Here is a 24,178-nt window from a genome sequence, read left to right as displayed (position 1 = left end):
TTTGAGGCTTATTCTGTAATCAGCGGGATTTAATTTTTCCTTTTTGGTTATTTTTCCACAATCTGTGGAGAAATTTTAGATTTTTTGTTTCTTGTTCAAGCCTGCTTGTTGAACACCCGTTACTGAACACAACTTTTATTTTCGAGGTAGACCGTTCAGGCGTTGCAGCTAGTTCATGCATAAAAATAAAGCCAAAGTCTAATTCTTGGATTAAAATTAATGTGAATGTGTTATAAATATGCGAAATTGGAAAAATATACCTACAAATTTATTTTTCACACCAGCAACAAGGAATTCAGCAAACTACCCTCTCACTTCAACTAGTCATGTGACAGAAATTGAACAAAGAAAAATTTTAAGCAATTTATTACTAACCTGTAGTATCAATATCTGCCTGAATAGATTGGGTGTCATTTTCCTTGATGAGATCAACTGAAAACTGCATTTCCTCTGTATCAACCTTGACTGCTTCATCATCTTGCATTGGAGGACAACTGCTGACATTGATATCAACTTGTATGTCAGAGCTTTCGTTTTGTGTTTCTATGATTGCAGTACCTGCTATGTCAAGGCTACTTTCAGGAGATTCTAGTTTTTCTGATGAAATGTCCATGGATATGGATTTTTCCTGCATACATAATACAACTTTATGTTCATGATAATGCAACGTGATTATGCTCATCATTGTTATGAATAAAGAGAAAATTTCAAAGCTTTTCTTCTGATTAATTTAAATAATATGGCAACAAAAATGGTAATGGGATGACAAACAAATTTTTGAAACATTTCATTTAAATACTTTTAACAACACAGAAAAACACACATCATCAAAAAAAGAAGTCCCCATATTTTTCATTGCTTAATAAATAAACAGTTATTATTCTACTAATAAAATTAAAAATAAATATCCAATTCTTATCAGTTTAATACATTTTATCTAGACTTCTTTGACAATGAATGTTTTATCAGAAAAAATAGTTTTTTTTTATCATATAAAATACTTCAAAAGCAAAACCTAAACTGTATTAAGTAGTAAGATAATGAACTTCTTTTTTTTCCCAGTTTCAAGATAAGCTCAATTTTACACACACATTCAGTTAACACAAAATTTTTCAACAAATAATCAAAAAAAAAAAAAAAAAAACTTTTTTCTGCTTTTCCATTACTAGAAAATCCCTCGCAGCTACGAAAATAATTTTTCTTCTTCCTCTCTTTATCTTTTTAACGTGTTTCAATTATTGTGATAAAATTGAGAAGGTGTTTCAGGTTTTAAATAGATTCATAGGAATTTCTGCATGCCGATTGTGAACATGTTCAGAATATAGAGAGGTAATAATTGAAGGGGGTAAAAAATAGCATTCATAATACTGGGGTGTTCATATTACAGAGATATCAGCCTACGTCAAGTCTATGGAGTTTCGCCGGGATCATCAAAATGTATTCAGAATACTGGGATGTTCACATTAGGGAGTGTTCAGATGGACAGAGTCCACTTTATATTGATTTTACTAAGATGAAAATGTGATGGTGAAACTAGCTGAAGAATGTATAAATAATAACAAACATGTGCAAAGGAAAAAATTTCCTCTAAACTTTTGAAAAAAAAAAAGACATTCATGATAAGATTTTGGAAACAATCAAACAAAAACAACTTACGTTGAGCACTTTAATTTCTTTGAGTCTAAAGAGCCGCTCATATAACTGTGTCCAATAGACTTCTATTTCATTAACGTCAGCTTTGATCGACTCTACAGAACATCGGCTTGATTTCTGAACAGAAACAGAAATTGAAGCCAAATCCTGCAAATCATCTTCGTGAATTTCAAACTCTTTCTGAAATGAAAAAAAAAAAAAGGAAGATGAATTTCGATTTTATAAAATCTCAACAATGGAAAAAATTAAGCTTTACACATTTTATTGTGTGCTAAAGAAACTAAGCACCACCTTAAAACTGCAACGTAAAAGAACAAACCTTCCACAAACTATTCTTAACAATAACAACTTAAAAGAATAGCATTTTTTCTGATTTCAGAATTATCCAGGGGTTCAAATAACTTAAAGCAATGCTGAAAATTTTTATTGAAAAGAATCTGCCGAACAAAATATTGTTTAGTCAAGACATCCATTACAATAAAAAATGACCCTTACTTGTATATCAGCTAACTCTTGCTCAGTCCAACTTTTTGATTGTTCTAAAGCCGTCAATTTCAGATCGGTTTCTGTAAGGAAAAGCAAAAGATGTTCTTTCTTTCTATCAAATTCCTCCCATATTTCCAAAACCTCTTTTATCCTTTCTTCCTGTTCTATGATGATCTTGTATAGTTTATGCCATCGCTCATTTGCAGTTGAGACACGCTGCCTTAAATCCTCATCCACCTCTTTACATTTACTTACAACGTCATGGTATTCTCGGTTTACGGAATGCAATAGTTGGATGTTGTCTTGAACAGAGTGATTCAAATTCTGAGAAGAAACATTTTAAAGATGTATTAAATGATAATAATAGTGAACGATGCATTTAAATAACATTGAAAAAAAAAATAAGCCTGAAACAAATCAACATATTATGCAAAGCACAGATTAGTATAAAGAAAATTGAAATAAATCTTAATACATAAAAATCTTCTGTGCGGACGTTTGTCACCACACAACTTGGCTTTTAAACGGCTGGACCGATTTTGATCAAATTTTTTGTGTGTAATTAAGTTGTGGCAAGCATGGTTTCGAAGCGCGATGGATCTAATCGGAAACGTTTTTGTTCATTAATTGATTAATTTAAACATTGGATGGTTTTATCTCCCAGATGATTAATATTTATTTCAACCTATTGTTGAGCAAGAATTTAAATAAATATTTAACCCGTTACCAAAGGACAATAAGAAAGCCAGCTCTGCTTTTTGTAATGAAATTTCCTACTGTGACATGTCAATTGAGGATAGATAAAACGTAGAGAGAGAGAGTGTGAAGCCTTCATTTCTTGAAAGCAACCAAAGATAAGCCAACCAAAGAAAGCAAGCCAAGGATATATTTTAAAGTAAAGTACTGGAAGAAATCGGATTTCTTTCACTAGGTTCACGCAAAACACGTATTTTTCGTCGTATTTAAACCATGTGACCGGGTCGGTGCTTTAGGTTTTCCTTACCAAATGATCGGATACTACCGTACATAACATTTATTTCTCGGTTCAAATCCATCTGAGTTGTGGCACCAATGGCAAAAATACTTGAAGGATTATCAAACTGATCACTACATTATTAAAGGAAAAGATGGTGGAATTTGAAGCCGAAATAAATTTTATTTTCGTCCAGATAAATTACAACAGGGTAGTTCTGTACACACAAGATCAGTGCAGTGGAAGAATTTTTATCTTTGGTGGAAAGAACAAATTAGGCAAATATATGAAGTTTTCGTTCCCAAAGATGGGACCCCTAATGGGTCGGAGTTCGCTTCGCTCACTAATCGGCTGAATTACAGGAACTTGGTGGCTTGCCGACCTTGGCCATAACAATACAGTTGCGTGATTTTTTGTTTACTACTGTTAATGTAATTTATTGTATCTTTTGTTCATTTGGTGAAATACTTTAAATTGCAAAGAATGTTTTTTGGTTTTTAAAGAGTATTCAGTTTATTTAATTGAAGAAAGTGTTTATTTTACATTGGGAGGGGGGAAGGAAGTGATTTTCGCTTATTCAGGGAACTGTTTTTACATTTATCATTTTTTAAACGATATCCATTTGATTGTTTTATTCTTTTTCATATGGAGGACGTTGCAGCCGGATTTCCCGTTTTTGCTAGATGGGAAAGTTATTTTTTTATACTTAATATCTGAGGATGATTTTTATCCTTCGAGTATGGCTAAAGGAACAAACCATACCATCTCTGAAGGTCTTTGAAGTACACGAGAAAAAATACTTGATAAAACAACTGCTGTGGGCACTAGATAAATCAAGTTGTAATAAAAATACGCATTCTGACACCAAGCAGCTTAAAACATTTTCTATTTACTTATTTTTTTTCAACAAAACAGTTGAAACACTTGATAGTTTATTGAAATTTTTCAACATTTCAACTGACAAAGTTTGAACAGAACAACGTCTGTCGGGTCCTCTAGTAAATAAATAAATTTAAATTTGTTTGTGACAAATCAAAAGTTTTTGCAATCAAGAACTGCAGCCAAGTGTTCACTCCATGTTTCTAAAAGTTAAGCCATTGCATGAATTTCAGTCTACCTTTTCATATTTTTTATTCGTTTTAAATCTTCCTGCAAATAATAGCCTATGATCCAGTAACTCGTGTGTTTCAACAATGAAACTCACGCCACGGCATAATATGTTTTAGTAATGTTTAACATGCAGGGAAAGGCTTTATTGTGACAAGGTTGAACTCGATCCGGTAACTTAACTGTTTTACTTGTAAGACTGTGTCATTTCAGGGGAATGAAGAAATGAAAAAATGGTCAACTATGAACGCTGTCTACTGGAATTTAGTGTTAATCCACTGGAGTTAGGGTTAAAATTTCAAATATCGAAATATCACCAAACAGGCAATGGATTCGTTCAAATGTAGAAGAGTAGAAGCAATTTTCACCCGTCACATACCTTGGCGGGTGACTTTCTTTAGTATCATAATAAACATTACTTTATATTTTAAACACTTTGTAGGAACCAACTAATATTTATTGTATGCAGCATTGACAGGGCTAGATTAAGGCATGGGCACATAGGGTACAGGCCCAAGGCACCAATATTGGAGGGTGGGGGGGGGGGGCAGGGGGTGTTGGAACCAAATATTGCTTTTACTTTTAAAAAATGAAGTTACTTCACATTACACAGTAGGAAGATAGAAATATTAAATCTCCAAAAAAAAAAAAAACCCCAAGAACTTGAACCTTTTTGGAAATTTTAATTTCAGCATAAATAGTTTAATGCCTCACTATATAGGACTAAAGTTAGGTTGGGCGGGGGGGGGGGGGCACCAAATAAAGTGCATGTCCAGTGGTCTCAAAAATTATAGTTGGGCCTTGAGCATCGATTGTTTAAAATTAATTTACATTTTTATTTCAGCTGTAATTTTCTTTAGTGGCAACCCATGGTTTGGTTTATTATTGTTTGTTGTTAAAATTTAGTAAATAATTCTATTCTAAGAAAGATTAACTTACGCAAAAATATTCATAAAAATATTCTCAATGCAAGTTGAATAAAATGGATTTCTTCTTGATGACCTTATTTACTTTTTGGAGAATTATTTACAATTTAAAGAAACTTTTTGGAGAATTATCATAACTTCCAATGGGAGAACATTCCAATTTGGTGAAAAATTTCCCACCCAGCATTTATTAAGGAACTTTTACAGGTGATTGAACCTTTGTGTTTCATTTGCCGCGCAATTTCTTTCAACCAAAAAGCGAGCAAAAATGTATTGTCAACTACAAGAAAAACAGCGTAGTTGAATAATCAAAATTCTTTATGTTTCTTGAGATCTTTTCTTTAAACTCTTGAATGTATGGATCTATCGAAAATTTGTAAATATTTTAAGCTATAATACATTCATGGATGATTTTATATTAAAAAATATTAAAGAGGTAAGTTTACCTTTTGCTTCAATGGCATTTCACATTTTAATTATCTTACAGAAAAGTCAATTGGTTATTTTTTCAAAATCACTGAACTTCTTGGCAATTTCAACTTTTTGATTCAAAAAAATAGGCTTAATTTCTGATGAATTTTGACATAATTTTATGTGGTTATCTTTTGAGTAGATATTCAAGGAAAAGTGTCATGTGACTAGCTGGGCCAATCAACAGAAAATAGTTTGGCCTTTTACAATGTCTGAGATCAAAGTGAGAACAATATGTAACCTTCTTGATTGCTCTAAAATAAAAAAAAGTTCAAGCAAATTCACAAAATTTCCAATGCCTATTTTGAAGTACAATTATTGCAGCATAAATTGTTCACATTTTTCAAAACTGTTTCACAAAATGTTGAAAATATCACAGAATATAAAAATAATGAAACTGCACAAACCTCAAATGTTCTCATGCCATCCAAATATGAACTTCTTGAATGTTCAGGAACTGAATAATCTATTTCACTCGCCATACATTCTCTTACACTAAGCCACGCTTCCAAAGAATTCAGGCCACTGAAAACCTTACTCCATGCCATGTTCAAATTCTTCAATCTAAGGGGGAGAATAAAAGAGCTAAAGCGTCCTCATTCTATTTGATCAGCATTGAAAACATTTTCATGGTATCTAATCAAACAATAATAACTTAAAATATTTAATCTAGTAAATCTGAGCATGTATTTTAATTGAACAATGCAGCATTGTCACTTTTTTCTTGAGTCTAAAGATTACAAGAATAGCCTACACACAATAAATACCAGGAACTTTCAAAGTTGATCCAGTAAAATGAAATGAAACCAATAACCATTTTTGAGTAATTCCCCCATGACATTGAAAGATACTTCAAAACTGTTCAGTAGATCTTTGTGTTACCGATGTTAAATCGAATATTTTACTCCAAGTTCTTACAAGGATTACTGACACGAAAATCACTCATCATAAGCTCTTATATAAAAACTGTCATTTAAAACATTGATGCTGTCTAAGAAAAATAGCATAAACAAGTTACGGTGAGAAAAAAAGTTTGTCAAAAAAGTTTGTTGTTAAGACACATGATAGAAGTGCAACTTTTAACTTTATTTCTTTTTCTTTTTTTACATTCTGAACTGTCACTTCACATGTATGTTTTCTCTCACTCCACACTCTTGTTCTTTCTGCGCCTAACTTAGGCATACTCCCAACAAAATTATACATTTTAACAAAAAAAAAAATGTTATAAACAACGAGAAAATTAATCAATACTCGAAATCTGCTTTTTAAATGTTGCCAAAAACATTAAAAAATAATAGTAATTATAAAGTTAATTTTGTCAATAAAAGTTAAACTAATTTCAAAGTTGAATTTAAGCCATATAGATTATGCTTATAAACCAATGATTTCACCTAAATCAAAGAAATTTTTAAAAACCTGCATTATTTGAAAAGTTAAAAATTCTACAATTCAAATATATGTTTGCTGAAGTTAAGTTTGGCCTTGAAATTAATTTGTTAAATTTATCAACAAACTAATGTTATAATTATTATTATTTTTTATTGTTTTTGGCAACAAATAAAAAACAACTAGATCACTTCTGTCACACACAAAACTCTTACATAAAAAGTTTCACTTAAGAAAGTTTTCTAATTGATGGCATGAACTGATGAAGGTCTTTGAAAACTTGGGTTTCTTGCAAAGTTCGAGAAGTCCATACACCATTATTCTACATTTGCTTGTTCAGCTTTGAAATTAATGTATTAACTTTATTGACTTTCTAATTATTGTTATCCATATTCACAATTCTAGAGCCTGAATACGCCACCTTGAGGTGAATTAAAAAATTAGCCAAAGAGGTAAAACATCTAAACTTTGTACAGACAAGGCAGATGCCTTGTTCAACAAATCAAATCGTCACCTCAGAACAACAGTAGGATATCTTACTGTTATTTCTAGGCTTAAATATCTAACTGTTGCTCTGAGGAGACAACATCCTAATTAAGGGATTAATCTTTGTTTTACCTCTTTCAACAGCCTTTGGCCAGACTACAGCGCCTCCTACAGTTCACATTGGAAATGCTTGAAAAGCTTGCCCAAAACTGACAGGTCAGAGCAAGACTAAAACAAGCGTTTAACAAACAAATGGTGGGGAAAAAAAACTTTCAAAAAATGCTTTGAAACTGACCACAATCAAAGAGAACATCAAAAACCTGCATTACTTGAAAAGTTTCAAATGTCCGAAATCCGCTAATCCACACTTGCTGATAGTCAGCCTTAAAATTATTTTTTAAAAATTTTGCAACAAATTTGACTTTATAATTACTATTATTCATTTTCGTTTTTGACAGTGATTACTAAGCTTTGTCCACCTACCCGACAAGAACAGAGTATGTATAATAAAAGCTAATAAAAAGGATGTTTTAAAACATTAAGGATACAGAAGGGGTCATTTTACATAAGAATCGGCAGAAATAGTATTGAAAGCAACTTTCATGCTCCACAATGCAACCTGATCAATCTTCATATTTCCCTATAAAAGTTTATATATTCTCTTTTAATAAGTATTTGTTTTTTATTAAATTAAAGACCAATGAGAATTTAATTCGAAAAATATTGACAATGTAACCATTGTTTGAAACACTAACTCTGGAAAGAACCACTGAACATAAAACATCTCAGCAGAAAACTACTTTGCTGAACGTCGATGAAAAAAAATAAAGCTTAAGCAATAATATACTGCCCTTGAAAAATAAAGCTTACTTCGTCTGTCTTCGCAATAAATGCACTTTTAAGATATTCCATCTTTTGCTTATATTTTCACAAATTTGTTGTACTCTTTCATTCGAGGAACAATTTATTTCTTCAGACTTAATGACCAGTTTATTCAAATTTTCATTTAAAGTATTCATCTGATGGCTGTGGGACTCCAAATTTGCTTGTATCGCCTGTCAAATGACAAAAACTAAAAATTACATAGCTGAAAATTTTCTTACAAATTTTGCACATCCTTTTATTTTACAGTAAATGTTTCTCTTTCTTAGGATATAAATTTCAATTCCAAAAAATAAATAATTAAATAAAGACTGAGATACGTTAAGTATGAATCTAATAATACATATACTATTTTAATGACTTCGATGAAAATTTAAATTATCAGCAAAACATATTTCAAGTTCCAGAAAAGATGTAAAACAATCATTTATCTAGCACACAGGCATGAGACTGTAAAAAAATAGAAAAAGTGTAAATATGCCTGATCAGGTAGCACGAAGAAAGTATTTAAATAGTTGAAATACACCGCCAGCTCAGTCAATTCCAGCTGAGGACTGTAGTTTCGTGCTTATTAGCAGGCGGTGTATTTCATGTATTTCTGCCTATAGGGCGGTAACTTACTGAATATTTAAATAGTATTTATAAAAAACTGAAAAAAAAAAAAAAAATCCAACCCTAAGCATCCAGCCTCTGACATTTAAATTTTGACATCTTGAATTCAAATTATGTTTTTCGTAATGATAAACTGTGATAGGACCCTACTCATTGTGTTTGTTTGTACAACAGGGTGGCGACAGGAACTGTGAAAAAAAGTTCCCTGACTTTTCCCTGATTTCCCTGATTAAGTTCACCAAATTTCCCTGATTTACATTACCAATGATAGTGGTTTTCTTTCTTTGCTCTACTTGAAATTCATTGTATGTTTGTATAAAATGCAGTATTTTAAACGTTTTAAGTTGTGTAAAGTTGTTGAACTAAAGATACATTTTTAAAAGATGCTACTTTTTTAATAAAATGGTTTAAAAAAACCTACAAAACAGTATATTAAATTTTTCTACAATGAAAAGATTATAGAAAATTATAAAAAAAAAATACTTTACTTCCAGAAACCACTTAGCATAAGAAATTTAAGAAACTATTAAAATTAATTAAGAAACTTTTTGTATTGAAAGTTCAATTTTAGCAATTAAATTAAAAATGCAAAGAAGTAATAACTTTTAAGGTTTTATAGTATTAAATCAAAAACCAAAGATTTCTTCTTGAAATCGTGATTACAGTACGCTAATTACTTCGAGACAATGGAATAAAGGCGAAGGAGCTAAGGCATAATTGAAGACTTCCTCTTTGCTTGTAAGGTTGTTTATTTTACGTAGTATTGAAAGCGTAAAAGGAAATTTCAAGCTAGGTAAAATAAATAACCTAACAGACACAAAAGCAATCTTAGGAAGTTCATCCTGTGGTTAATAAGTAGGATTCAATACTTTGACGTTGAGGAAAAAAGATGAACAAATATGCGGCAATGTATAATCGCACCTCATTAATTTTACTTTTCTTTTGAAGAGATAATTGGTGGAAAATGCGTAGGGAATTAGAGCACTTAATTTTGTGCAGCGAAAAATTTTTTTCTTTATAAAATCAATTTTCCCTGATTTTTCGTTATTTTTTCAAAATTCCCTGATATTTCCCTGACTTTTCCCTGATTAATAAAGTTCCCTGACTTTGCCCTGATCTCCCTGATCTGTCGCCACCCTGTATAAATGGCTTCTATCGCATTTTGTGATTGCGAAAAACATAATTTGAATTCAAGACATCAAAATCCAAATGTATGCCAAGGCCTGGATGCAGGGAGCTGGAGGCTGTTTTTGTCTAGAGATGATTGTGTAATAAAGTCGAGAGGTTTGGGTACAAATAAAGTCAATTCTGGGGGCCATGGGTCCCACTGCCCAGGAAGGAGTACCCATGCGCAGAGGCCGGTAAAGTGACCTGGAACGCCAACCTTAATCAAATAAGGACAACTAGCAATTCGTGATTGCTCAAAAAGAAAAAGAAAAAAAAAAAAGATTAAATCCATGAGAAACATAGAAGCATTCACTTATGTGTCTTTTCCAGAAAATTACCCCTCAAGATATGCCGGGGCACATTGCCTCGTCATTTGATCCACTGTTACTTTACAACAGTTTTTTTTGTCCGCTTTCATCATGAAAATATAGGAAACTAATAGAGACATTTCAATAAATGAGATCTTGGTAATGTTGCAAAAATTTGGGTAGTAATCATTTAATTTAGGCAACCTTGGCAAGACTTAAAAACATAAATGTTTAGTGTTGGTGTCAGGGCAATGATTAAAGAAACTCAATTTGCCTAGTCTGTCAATACTCCCAAAAGGCTGCTATAGAACTTTTTAGTACAGATCAAGTTTGCCATGTTTTTCGTTTTGTTGTCGTAGTTGCTATAACATTCATTAGCGTGAATATTCCCAGTTGGTTCATTGTGAACTTATTCTTGCAATAAAAATGCTTATTAGCTAAATAGACTTTTTTAGAAGATCATAGTTCTCTCTTGCCTCAATACTTGATCCTTGGCATCAAAAATTTAAAAATCATTATAAAAACAATTCATTATAAAAACAATTTTTGTGGAAGGTGATGCATTTCTGATTGGTTAACTTTGTTATGTATTTAAAGGCTCGAAGTCCCAACAGGCTTCACCGCAAAAGATCCAAGGTTTTGCATGTTTTTATATCTTTATTTATTCCTTCATTATTATCATTATTATTTTTTTGGTATGCTAAGTACCTTGGGTGACTTCTAGGAGGATTTCTAAGGGTAATACAGTTGGTTATCCACTAGGTTAATTTTGTTCCTCGAAAGCACTTGAATTGTATTAACCCCTTCCCTCTTGCTCCCGTGAAAAGGAGGGGATTTTTATACACCAGATGGCAGCATCATCAATGCAACTGCAGATTTTAAATGTAATTGCAGAGATGCAGGAACGAAATTCGGTACTACTGTCCAGATTGTGACGTTGGCCTCTGTATTTCATGCTTTAAAATTTACCACACAAGAAAAATTTACTAATCTTTACTTATATAACACAAAATATTAATAAAATTCTCTTTTTATGTTTGAAAGACGTATTTCTTAAACTTTCTCTGCTTGCCTGGGCTTGCTTGTTGACTTTTCAAAAAAGTTTTTAAAAATTTTTAAATTTCAATCTAAAAATGTTGAAAATTAAAAATTAAATGCACATGCTGTTTGTACACTTATTTTGACATAATTTTTTTAAATTAAAAAAAAAACACTTTTATGACCATTTTGTTGAAAATTATTTGATCGTTAAGGGGTTAATCCCTTCAATTTTAACAAATAAAAGATGGGCAGAGTAGGATGCTTATTTGCCAGCTACAAATACTTGACTCAAAAAAAATTTTAAAGTTAAAATGTAACAACCAATAGTAGACATCAAATTTTAATTGATTATCAATCAATGCATTTTATATTTTAAACATTAATACAAATTTTATAAGACATGAACTTAAGCAAAAGATATGTTGGATAAAGTTTTTTGAATATTTTTTATCAACTAAAATTACCTCAATGGTATCAAGTTTATTTTTAATCTCTGTTTCAGACTTTGCTCTCGACTTGATCACATTCTGGAGATCTACTTCAGAAGCAGTTAAGGTTTGATCAAGGATCAGAATTAGGTCATCAACACTTTTTTGGTCTTCCAATAATGCATTACAAGATTCCAATCTGCAAATAGAAAATGTAATAAACAAATATGACTACCAATTTTTATTTATGTTGTGTTGTTATTGTTCAGACATTAAACATTACTTATATTAGTCTTCCACTGCAATTTATATACTTTATTACTTTTTAACCATTACTACAGTAAACTCCTGATTATCCATGTTTTTTCTCACACTTTCAAAAAAGAAAAAGAAATTAACAAATAAATGACTGTAATTAACTGAATGTAGATAAATGCAAAATCTATTTTTAAATCTTCCTGTTTCTTTCTTACCTCCCTTCCAATGTCATCAAAACTTTTAAGATCACCAAAACCTGATTTTTGAACAAACACTACTAACTGATTTTTACATTTACACTACTTCTGCCCATAAATAAATGACTAGATATATGTTTTTGGTACAACCCAGCTTGATCTGTTTCAGTTAATCTGTTTGCACGGTTTGCTGGCTTATGTGTAATCCGTTTGCAATAATGAGTGATCATTTTTTAGCTTTTACACATATCAGTCTCAAATACTATTTCATACATTTTTAGATATAGCTTAAATGTAGGCAAATGTTAGTGATTTTATAAAGCTATTGCATATACCAGTCTCATTTTTTATCTATTTCGGAAAAATTCTATATGCAAAATTTGTTTATCTGCACCGTGCCACCCTGCTAGGAGGATAATCAGGAGTCAAATGCACTTAAATGGTTAAAACAAGCACAGGCCTAAATATGGAGGAGGGGGAGCTTAAGCTTGCCCCCCTTAGAAATTAGAACTTCCTTGCTTTTAGTACTTTTTTTTTGCAAAAATGTTAAAATATTTCTTCTCCAGCCATTAATGAATGAGTTATAAAAATATCAAATTTTAATGACTCTTATCTGTACTGAAATCAGTTTCCATGGGGAAAATATCCTGCTAAACCATGAGGAAAATATCTGAGCCCCTCCTTAAATTTTTAAATATGAGTGCCCATGAACAAGTGATATGATTTTGTGGTGACACAGTGATTTTGAATGCAAAATGTACTTTTAAAATTAAATAAGAAAACTAACAAACTCTAACCAATTTGAATATGTATATTTTTTAATGTTTTAATGTGTTTTTTTTTTAAACATTCTAGTTTCATATTTCAAACAATTGGCTATTCTAGGTATATTATAACTTCCCTCAAATCATTCAATTACTTTTCAAGTGACTATCAACACAAATTTTATGAAATGATGGGAAAATAATCTTTTGACTTATGATAGAAATGTTAAAAAAAAAATCTTATGTATCAATGAAACTTTCAAAATGTTACTTATTTTGCTACTTCAAATATTTGATCATTATTTACAAAAAACTGAAACAAATACAAGGAAAAACATACCGTTCATGGAACAAAGTGTGAATTTTAGATGGAACATCTTTCAAAGATTCCATTAACTCACGGCCATTTTCTTGTATTTCTCCACTTTTAACAAGCATTTCCCCAAAACTAATAGCTTCTTCAAAAGCTTTGACTTTATGTTCTACTTCAGGATGAATAGTCTAGAAATAGAAAAATGAATAAAAAAAAAAGAAAGAATACCAAGGGTTATAATTAATTTAACAGATAAAAATACGTTCATTTCCACACTATAACAAATTATAAAAGTAAATAGGGGTAGATGGGGTAAACGGAAGCCAACTTGATTACCACACTTATGGTAATTTTTAAAACTAAACTATTTTGATTGAAGACTAGGTAACATACGGAAGAAATTGAGAGTTTGTGTTTCCAAATCATTGCTCAACTTTTTTTTAACCTGCAGATTGGCAAAACATTTTTTAAAAAAATTCGCAAACCCAGTGAAATAAAAAAAAATTAAAAAAAAAAATTCCACTCATTTGAAGTTAAAATCTATGAAAAACAATTTGTACCAAAGAAGTCCCCCCCCCTTTTCCCCCCTTCTAGCAAAAATAAATATAAGTAAATAAATTAGACTTGCATATCATTAAAAGCTCTTGAAAAAAGGTTTTGGACCTAAACATTTGAGAAAAATAGAAAATTGTTAAAAAAAAAAACACACACACAGAATTCATGTAAAAAATGTCGAATAGATGTTTTTTTTTTGTAGAGATTTTTTTTTTTTGTGGCCAAGCAAAATCAGGGTTGGCAAAAACCCGGGTTTTTTAAAAAAAGCCCATGGACCCAGGGTTTTTTGGGTTTTTTAAATAAAACCCAAAAAAACCCAACTAAAGCTGGGTTTTTTAAAAGAAATGTGGGTTTTTTTTTCTTTTTTTAGGGAAAATGTGGGGTACTTGTAGCATATTGTAGCGTAAGTATATGGACAAAGCGCAAAAATTGTCTTGGGGTAAAAAAGCTGGAAAACTAGCTAAAATTCAGCATTTTCTGAAGAAAAGTATAAAAGACGACAAAACCCAAGAATCAAGAACGGTGAAGTTTCAGATTTTTTAGTTTTCATGATTACCAACAGTTAAGGCAAAGTTACTTCTTGAGTGAGAAAATCTATTGTTCGTTTTTAATTGCTACTACTTTTTTTTTTTTTTTTGTATTTTACTTTCCTTTATTTCATTTTGTTATGCAAAACTACTGTAGAACCTCAAGTAGTTTTTACTCCCTTTTTACTGAATTCCAGCTTAATCAAGATATTTCTTTCAATTTTATGTTGCCAGTTTTTCTATTTCTGTGTACAGAGTAAGAAATATTAAACTTTTTCGTAAGATAATGAAAATACTGTACATCCTGTTCTGTTTTCTGCCTGACTGTTTGAAAAACCTGTTAATTTCTAAAAAATACACCTTGTGTTTATTCGAGATTTGCGACGTGTTTGTTTGCAGGAAATAATTCACGTGAAAGCCTTTTAGCTAGAGTAGCTTCCTCAGTACAATCTGCAAATATTGGGAAAATCAGACGTGACAGGACTTAGTCAAAATAGTTTGAGTCCATTTATTTATCAGTTAAAGAAAAAAGTTAAATATATTTATTTAAAATCTTTGAAACATTTTTTTAATGCTGTTAAGAGTTGAGAAATACTATTTCAAAAAATTTATTCTTTATGTCCAATGTCTGTGGTGAAGAAGAAATGAAAAAAAAATTTAAATTGTGAAAGTATTTAAATTAATTTTTTTTTAAACTTCTCAGAAAATTTAAAAAACCCAAAAGTGGGCTAAATAATGGGTTTTTTCAAACAAACCCATTGGGTCCGACCCAATTGGGTCCAATCCGGCCAACCCTGAGCAAAATTCTCTGAGGACGGTCACATGGTTGAGACTCACTGCTATAGGTGCCATCATGACACTACCAGATGACACTGGAAAAAGTTGTTTTTCAAAGCTTAGATATTTTACATTTTCCACTTCAGTAGGTCTATAAATATGAGGTAACTGGTTTCAGCTAGTTTTACTTGTTATGCAGAAAAAGGTTACAAAAAACATTTATTTAGGAATTTCATCTTCCCAGCTATTTTTGATGAGCACTTCAGGCCTACACATATTGCACTCTGGGGTAAATGGAAACAACTAAATTTGTCATTTTTCCTTTCGGAAGATTAAATTTTAATGTAAATTACACTTTTGTGTGTGTTTTACATCAATTCAGCACACATTTTTTTTTTTAGATTTTTCTTTTTAAATGATTTCAAATTACATTTGGAGAATTACATTTGGAGGATTCAGTCAGCAGCAGGAGACCTTCGAGTCACAGATTGAGTATTGTTGGTTTAGAACTTCTGAACTGATTGTGTATAGTGTAATTATCTACCTACATCAATCTTATGTGGAAAGAAATAGGGTATTTTCATTTAACTCTTAGTCTCTGAGGTAAAATGAATCAGGCTGAGTTTAAAGGGAACATGACTTCATTCACTAGCAAACAACCATAAAGTCAAATTTTTTATACCCTCTCAAGGAGAGTAGTCTTTGACACAATGCACAAAATTTTATGTCATAATTCATCAAAAAAAAAAAAAAAAAAAAGAAAGAAAAAGATCTAAAGTTGAAATTTTAAATCCCCTTTCTCTGTACCCCAACTGACCCCTTATAATGTAAAAAAGAAAGATAAAGTTAAAAGTGATTACCATTCTCATTTCTTCGATTAAACTTTCAAGATCTTTCGTCTGTTTGCGCTTCATTGCTTCCTCTATTCCTCTGCTCCATTCAAGTAGAAGAAGACCAGTTTTATTGAATGCTTTCCAGCGACTATTTTCACCCGTAGTATGATCTATTTTGAAATTTAGTTGGTCATTGAGAACAGATGCAAAAAGTTTCTGAAATAAGATCCTTTCCTGATATTTAAAGTTACTGATATCTTCATTCCTCTCAGCTGCCAAAGAATGAAGGCTATCCAGGGTTTTTACTGCTTTCTCGACAACAGTCCTTTGCTCCTGGAAAAATGAAGTTAAATCTAAATACATGATAATTATTTTATCAACTCATTCATTTACTTACATGCACAACAATTGTATATACATAAAGGAATTTTACAGGGTTTTTTTCACAAATGTTGTATAAATGCCAAAAAAGATTATGCAATCATCAGAAATTACACAAAAAAATGCCAACAGTAAAATAACTCAAAGTTACATGATGTGGAGATTAATATGTTTTCTAGATAGAGCAGGAATTAATATACACATAGGAACATTTTTAATGAACAAAAATTAAAGCAGATGATTAATTAATACATTGCTTTGTGTGCTTAAAAGGACAATGCAAAAAAGGAAAGCATGTGTCACATAAGCATTATCATAACATGTGTTATAAAATAAGTGGTGCAACAGGGACATATTTTTCCTGATGTCATATTGTGACAACACATAATCAGGTGTTCCATGTGTTGGCTTCCTTTAAAATTGCATGTTATGTATTTTGACATTATCAACTAAGTTTTTTTTTTAAATTACTTTTTAAAAACATTTGTGGCAAACTAATTAAAAATAATAAAAAAATATAAACAACTCAAAAGGGAAAAAAAAATGAATGGCATAAAAAAGATTTAACAATAATACACAAAACTTCACAAACCTCAGCTGCTTGTTCATGCTTAATCATTCCTTTTGCATTAAGAGAACTTTCTTCATTTATGAAGCATTTCACAGACATCAAATTTCTGTCTACCATTTCTATTTCATGATTTAATTCATCACAAAGTGAGGATATTTCAACCAAGTGTGAATTTTCTGATTGCAAGCTCTCTTGTTGTTCACTGATTTTACTTTTAAAATGGGATACATCTTGAAGCATCTCCTTCAAAAATGCCATATCGCCATCGGTTTGCAGTTGCTTGCATAAATTCTCCAGTTCCGTAAGCATAGCAAGAGGATGTTCTTTTGCCTTCAACAGGTTCTGTTAAATACAAAAAGGAAATCATACATAAGTCAAGTGTGAATAAGATTTAAAAGTATAAGAAATGTAGAAATTGAATCAGAACTGCCAATTGACAAATTTGATGGAAAATAAGTTACGAAAAATTAAATGATTTGTCTACTTGCTGAACTACTGTCAACCCTGCTTGATTAGGTAAGGATAAAAATAATTCACTTATAAAAAGAAAATCTACTGAAACCAAATATTTTCCCATATATGTAATTGTAAATATCCTCGTTTAATCGAATCATTTCCCCGGATAACACAATAAGACTGATTTGCTTTTGTAAATCTTCTGCTATGAAAAGTTTTGAATGAGTTAAAAGGAAAAATTATATGCAATATGGAAAAACAAACCGAAAAGTTTTTTCTTATTGGACAATGTTGGAAGCACAAAATGGAGTGCTCCATAAGACTTTTTAATATGAAGGTGATACTTTTTGAAGCAAATAAGAACTAGTCGAAACATAGCTCCTTGGCCAGGGAATAATAGGCACTTGACAATCTAAATGGGGTTAATTATGTTCTTAATAATTTGTGAATAGAGATACAAAAGTGTTCACGAAACACTTAGAGTAAATAATCTCCTGCTATGGATGTTTTTAAAAAGTGTAGGGAAAGGGTTGCCAAAACAGACTTAGTAATTTAAGTTCTAAGATATTTAAACTTTTTGAAATTTTGGTAGATATTTATACTATTAATGCTTAGTTATATTATTTTGTTGTCCAATGAGTTTATTTCAAAAACGTTTTACTAAAAACTTATTACTTCTTTCAAATAGCTACTGATTTTGTTTTTAGACAACAGTTAGTTTGGTAAGGTAAAGAATATTTCCCGCATAATAAAATACCCTACTAAATCAAATATTATTTGTTGGAATCCAGTGTTTGCTAGAGCGGGGCTGACAGTACAGTATTATGTTAGCAAAAAAACAGGTTACAGGAAAATATTTAGATGAACTTTTTCACAAATATCTTTAATCAGCTTTAAAGCAATTCTACCTATTAATTTGTAAGTTACTAAAATTAATCTTTCATTGGCAAGTATTACTAGGAAAATGAATGATGAGTTCAACTTACTAATTCAACCAAGAATATATATATTTTTTAAAAATATTATTATCAGAAGAGCTATAACATGGAAGTTAACAAAACACTTCTGGCAAAAATATTTTTTAAAGGCAGCTTAAAACATCTATGATATTAAAACCTGTGGCTATCTGTTTATAACCCTATTGTCTCCTAACTGTCAATGTCTAACAGGTCAATACTAGTACCTTTGGGTACAGGACATCCAGGGAAAGCGATTCTTTCCTGTTTCACCCCTATAAACCTTAAGGGGTCCGAGATATAAATTGATAAAAAGCCTACTGGACAGATAGGATGTCTACAAGACACCTAGAATCCTCTGGATGTCCTGTATCTAATAGTACCAGTATTGACCTGGTTGACATTGACAGTCCAGAAGAGATATGGTGACGAAAACACATATAGACAGTTGGCAAGTGAAGCGAGCAGGGGGCCGAGCCCCCAATTAATACTCTATTGTATGAAATCTGAAAGGGGAGGAGGGAAAAATAAATTCTGCCCTTATTTAAACAGAGAAGGGAGGGGGGAGAAAGAAAGAAGAAACAGAAAAAAATAACTTTTAACAGTAAGAACTGATTAATAAGTACAACTAAAAGTAACCACCTGAATAGAATTTATTCTTCGTCGCATTTCTTCCTTGTTTGTAAATTTGAGAGACATCTTCATTTCTTGATCAATTCTCTCCAGAAGTGAATTCAATTTCACTCTTAGTAGCAAATAATGTTGCCATGTTGTAAAAATTTTCTTCATCTCAAACATTTTCTTTGCATGTATGTCATTTGCAGCATTCCACTCCACCACAAATTTCGTCAAGTAACGGCTGAATTCAGCTGTTGAAGGGCTTCCAGAATCCATCTTCTTCAAAATCTCTCCAACAGTCTGCTGAATAACTATTTCACACCCACGAATATATACATCAATTATCTAAGGATAGAAAGCAAGATTATAGAAAGGAGTGGAATACAAACTTTGAGTCGTAATTCTATTGTCTTTGGGTTTATAAGTTGGATGAAACCTTTTTGAAAAACAATACAGTAGAAGACCGTTATAACGCACACCTTGGGACCAGAGCTTTTGCGTTATACAGGTTTTTGCGTTATATAGATCATTTCACAAATTTTGAAACTAATATTCAGAATATATCTATACATTAGCACTTCAGAATGAGTTTTATCTGCAATGAGTATTAAAGCACCAATATTACAATTAGTTATTCACAAATAAATATGTTTCACAATCAAAATCCTGCACTTCTGCTAGCTTCATGATTTGCATAACAGCTGCATTTTCTAGAGCATCTGGTATTTTCTGTTTACTATGAGTACTAATTTTGAATTTAAAAGCTTTGAAATAAGATGGAAAGATGAAAAACGTTCAAAATTCAATTTGCCTAACAATTTTTATGTTTGCAAAGCAAAACAGAGGGATTTTTTAAACTTCAAAACCTACTGTTTACTTCTGAAAAGTAGTGCGGTTTATAGAGAATTGCGTTATACAGGTCGGCGTTATAAAGGTCATCTACTGTATTATAATTTCATATTTTACTAAAGTTTACAAGATTACTACTAAAATTCAAAGTGAATTTTAAAATTTTTAATACTGAAACTGAATTTTTAGGACGTTACTTATTGTTTTTTTAAATACGGAAGTCAATGCGCAAGAATCAATAATCAACATTATCATTGTTAAAATTTCTGAAATCTGAAAAAAATTTGAAATCTGCATGCTTTATGTGCCTTCGATTCAACATTCTTGAGGTTGTACACTGGATAAGTGTTGTGCTCTCTCAATATGAAGCCCATGTTTGGTTTATATTATTCAGCTTAATTTTATTTAAGAGGGCTGTTTATAAAGTACCATTTTGAAAAAAAAAAAAAAAAGAACAAGTACAGATAAAGCAAAGAAGTTTATTGCAAAAAATCTACCACCCTTATGCTATCTTTCGACATTACTCCGTGATTTTGCAAGCATTTGTCATAGCGTGGCGCAAGTTCCTGTATACCTATTTGTACAAAGTTGCTGCATGTGTAGTCAACCATGAGGACTCTTACAGGGCTTTGGCTGGGACACTTTTGAACATCCTCTGGTCTGCCCCCGCCTCACTCGCAGCAACTTTCATTTGTTCGGGCATCTAAAGTCTTTCCTAGGTGGTCTGTGGTACAACAGCAATAATGAGCTGAGAGAACATGTTACCCCATGACTGACTACACAGGCGGCAATTTTCTACAAATAGGTATACAAAAACCTGTACCATGATATGAAAAATGCTTGGAAAATCAAGGAGCAATGTCAAAAAATAGCATAAGGCTGGTAGATTTTTGTGCAATAAAAATCTCTGCTCTATCTGTACTTGTTCTTTTTTTTATTTCAAAACAATACTTACTCTAAAAACAGCTCTTGTAGTTTCAGTAATTACAGGGCTCCCAACACATTTTAGCTTTCAAAAAGGGTAAAAGAGGACCATTTTCAATCAAAAAGGGGGCTAAAGAGGACCAGTTAGGATCAAAAAGAGGACCTTGGGAGGACCACTGATAGTTAAACCCATGGAAGCACCAAAAGGCAAATTAGTTGCCAGCTACTAAATTTGTGAAGATAATTCGTTAATTAACTATAATAATGAGAGATACAATTCTTTTATCACCTGTGAAACTGATTTTTTTATCCGTTGATAGAGTGCATAATATATTGGGGCACGTAGTTCAGCATCTTTAGAACTAAATAGACATAATGATACATTTTGACTTGAACCAGGGATGCTGGTAGTCTCACTGAAGGATAGGTGAAGCTGCACTTCATCCTTATTTAGTTTAAACTTATATTTATGTTTTTCTGTCTTAATGCTTCTTAAAATAGCATTATCATACACCAAACAAAAAAAAGTATTCTCTTGCTGTTTTCCCCAGTCTCTAATTTTGTTCCCATCTTCATCAGTTTCATCTAACTATTTGCCGAGAAATTTGCACTTCCTCATGACTCACACTGAAACCTAAAAAATATTGTTTTGATTTTCAACAAAGCTACAACTGAGTTTATAGTAAAATTATTCTATATTTGAATTTTAAATTTAATCTCTTATCACAGGGTTCATACCCTTTAGGGAGAAAAAAATTTAAGCACTTTTCAAGAGTAAAAAAACATTTTTCAAGGTACTACCCTAAATTTGCACTATAAATATTACATGCAGATTTCATTTAATGCTAACATATAAATAAAAGAACGTAATATAAAAAGTATAGGAAATCAAACTGCTTTTCTACAAGAGAGACTTTGATAAAAGATTTACTGTTTTGAAAGTTTTCCTAAAAATGTCTGAAATGCTTAATCACAAAGAGAAGCAGATCACATGAGGCGTAGTTTTGAAATTTTCATGTTCAAAGTATATTTTCAAGAATCATAAAACTTACATTAAAAAAAAACACCCTCCATGATTGCAAGACCATGAGTGCTTTGAACTTTTATGGGGAGGGGGACTAATTTCCCTCTTTAGTAGGCATCATGACAATGAAAAAAAATGTACAAAAATTCACCTCTGTAAAATTTTATAATTCAACTTTGTCTCAAATACAAGCACTAGGTTAAAATGTTATGCACTCAATTGTTTACATTTAATATCTCCCCCCCCCTATGAAAAACAGTAATAACCGAAAATAAGCTAATAATAATTAAAATTAAGTTTGCAAGTTAAGATTGCAAAACTAAAAATTTGAATTTAAAAAATATATTAATTTTTTAGGTATTTAAATAAAAATCAAAGCGAGTTAAACTAATGCAGCATGTCAAAACAACTTCAAATTGCCAAAAATATAAAAATATTTACTAGATGCAAAACGATTGAAAGCTCAGATAAGCAAATTTTCACGAATCAAGTTCAATTTTGGCATATTTTCCATAAAATACATTCATTTATTTTCTACTAAATTAAACATAAAACATGCTGTGCTAAGGTCGAATTTGGAAAAATAACACTCGATTGGGCAAAATATTTTAATATTTTCATGATGCAAAAAGATTGAAATTTCAAACATTGAAACTCATTTTCCACGAAGTCCGAGTAAGTTCAATGTTGCCATGATTTCCAAAATAATTACTTCGTTAATTATTGAAATTAAACGAAAAATAAGCTAATCTAAAGTAATATATGTCAAAATAACCTTCTGCTGTCAAAAACATCAAAATATTTACAAGATGCAAAAGGATTGAAATTTCAAACGCGAGAAGCAATTTTCTGCGAAGTGCGAATAAGTTCAATGTTGTGATGGTTTCCAAACTAATTTCTTCGTTAATTATTGGAATTAAACGAAAAATAAGCTAATCTAAGGTAGCACATGTCAGAATAACTTCCGATTGTAAAAAACATTAAAATATTTACAAGATGCAAAAGGATTGAAATTTCAAACGCGAGAAGCAGTTTTTCGCGAAGTTCGAGTAAGTTCAATGTTGTCGTGGTTTCCGAACTAATTCCTTCGTTAATTATTGAAATTAAATGAAAAATAAGCTAATCTAAAGTAGTATATGTCAAAATAACTTCCTGCTGTCAAAAACATCCAAATATTTACAAGATACAAAAGGATTGAAATTTCAAACGCGAAAAGCAGTTTTCCGCGAAGTCCGATTAAGTTTAATGTTGTCATGGTTTCCAAACTAATTCCGTCGTTAATTATTGAAATTAAACGAAAAATAAGCTAATCTAAAGTAGTATATGTCAAAATAACTTCCTGCTGTCAAAAACATCAAAATATTTACAAGATACAAAAGGATTGAAATTTCAAACGTGAAAAGCAGTTTTCCGCGAAGTCCGATCAAGTTCAATGTTGTCATGGTTTCTAAACTAATTCCTTCGTTAATTATTGAAATTAAACGAAAAATAAGCTAATCTAAGGTAGCACATGTCGAAATAACTTCCGATTGTAAAAAACATCAAAATATTTACAAGATGCAAAAGGATTGAAACCTCAAACCCGAAAGCAATTTTTCGCGATACTACATATCGAACCTATGTTCAGAAAATTGCACTGATGAAATATTTTTAAAAGAATTACAAGCAATCTAAAGTATGCTTTAGATTGCTTGTTATTTTTGAAAGAATTCAAGCAATAAAGAACTTTTTCAAGGCACTTTAGGTTTTTTTTTTTTTTCAGGAACTTTTCAAGGCTTTTCAAGGGCGTAAAATTTACGAACATATGCACCTGTAAAAAAAATGGCGCATGCGCCACGAGATTACTTCCGAATTTATTTGCAAAAGTAGTGGTTCATAGCAGCTTTACTATTACAGTCAACGCGCGACAACTCGAAGTCCCAAGGGACCGCCTAAAACGTTCCGAGTTATGGGAAGTTTCCACAGCAGTCTCAAGAGCTTAGGATCAAATGAAAACTTTGAGATAATGGAATATTCGAGTTATCGAGATCCGAGTTCGGAAAGTTCATTCGTTATTGCAAACGTAAGGCTGAAAATCCAAGAAATATCGGTAGCACCCTGCTCCCCTGCTCCGCGATTCGACGTCATCATAGGCGGATTTAGGCTGTACATTCTGGGGGTGCAAAAAATATAGCAGTGGCGTAGCTAGGGAGGGGCGGAGATGGTGGTCTGTCGGGCGGCGATTTAGCACTTTTGGTGTGAAAAAAAAA

At 31.4% G+C, this 24,178-nt stretch overlaps 1 protein-coding gene across 1 annotated transcript in view; it reads right to left on the bottom strand.

Annotated features, from left to right (window-relative positions):
• LOC129222310 (nesprin-1-like) overlaps positions 1-19,428 on the bottom strand; it is a gene marked incomplete at its 5' end in the record, with an annotated part of 39,588 nt that extends 20,160 nt beyond the window's left edge. The window contains 10 exon segments of the mRNA XM_054856800.1: positions 376-628; positions 1,657-1,833; positions 2,149-2,463; positions 6,024-6,180; positions 8,359-8,543; positions 11,963-12,125; positions 13,486-13,646; positions 16,178-16,483; positions 17,124-17,444; positions 19,157-19,428. Of these exon segments, the coding sequence (XP_054712775.1) occupies positions 376-628; positions 1,657-1,833; positions 2,149-2,463; positions 6,024-6,180; positions 8,359-8,543; positions 11,963-12,125; positions 13,486-13,646; positions 16,178-16,483; positions 17,124-17,444; positions 19,157-19,428 (2,310 nt within the window).
• Between the last annotated feature and the right edge of the window lie 4,750 nt (positions 19,429-24,178).

Source organism: Uloborus diversus, chromosome 5 (genome assembly GCF_026930045.1).
Source record: "Uloborus diversus isolate 005 chromosome 5, Udiv.v.3.1, whole genome shotgun sequence".
NCBI lineage: Eukaryota > Metazoa > Arthropoda > Arachnida > Araneae > Uloboridae > Uloborus > Uloborus diversus.
The sequence above is the reverse complement of the archived record's forward strand: the minus strand, read 5'-3'. Positions and strand labels throughout refer to the sequence as shown.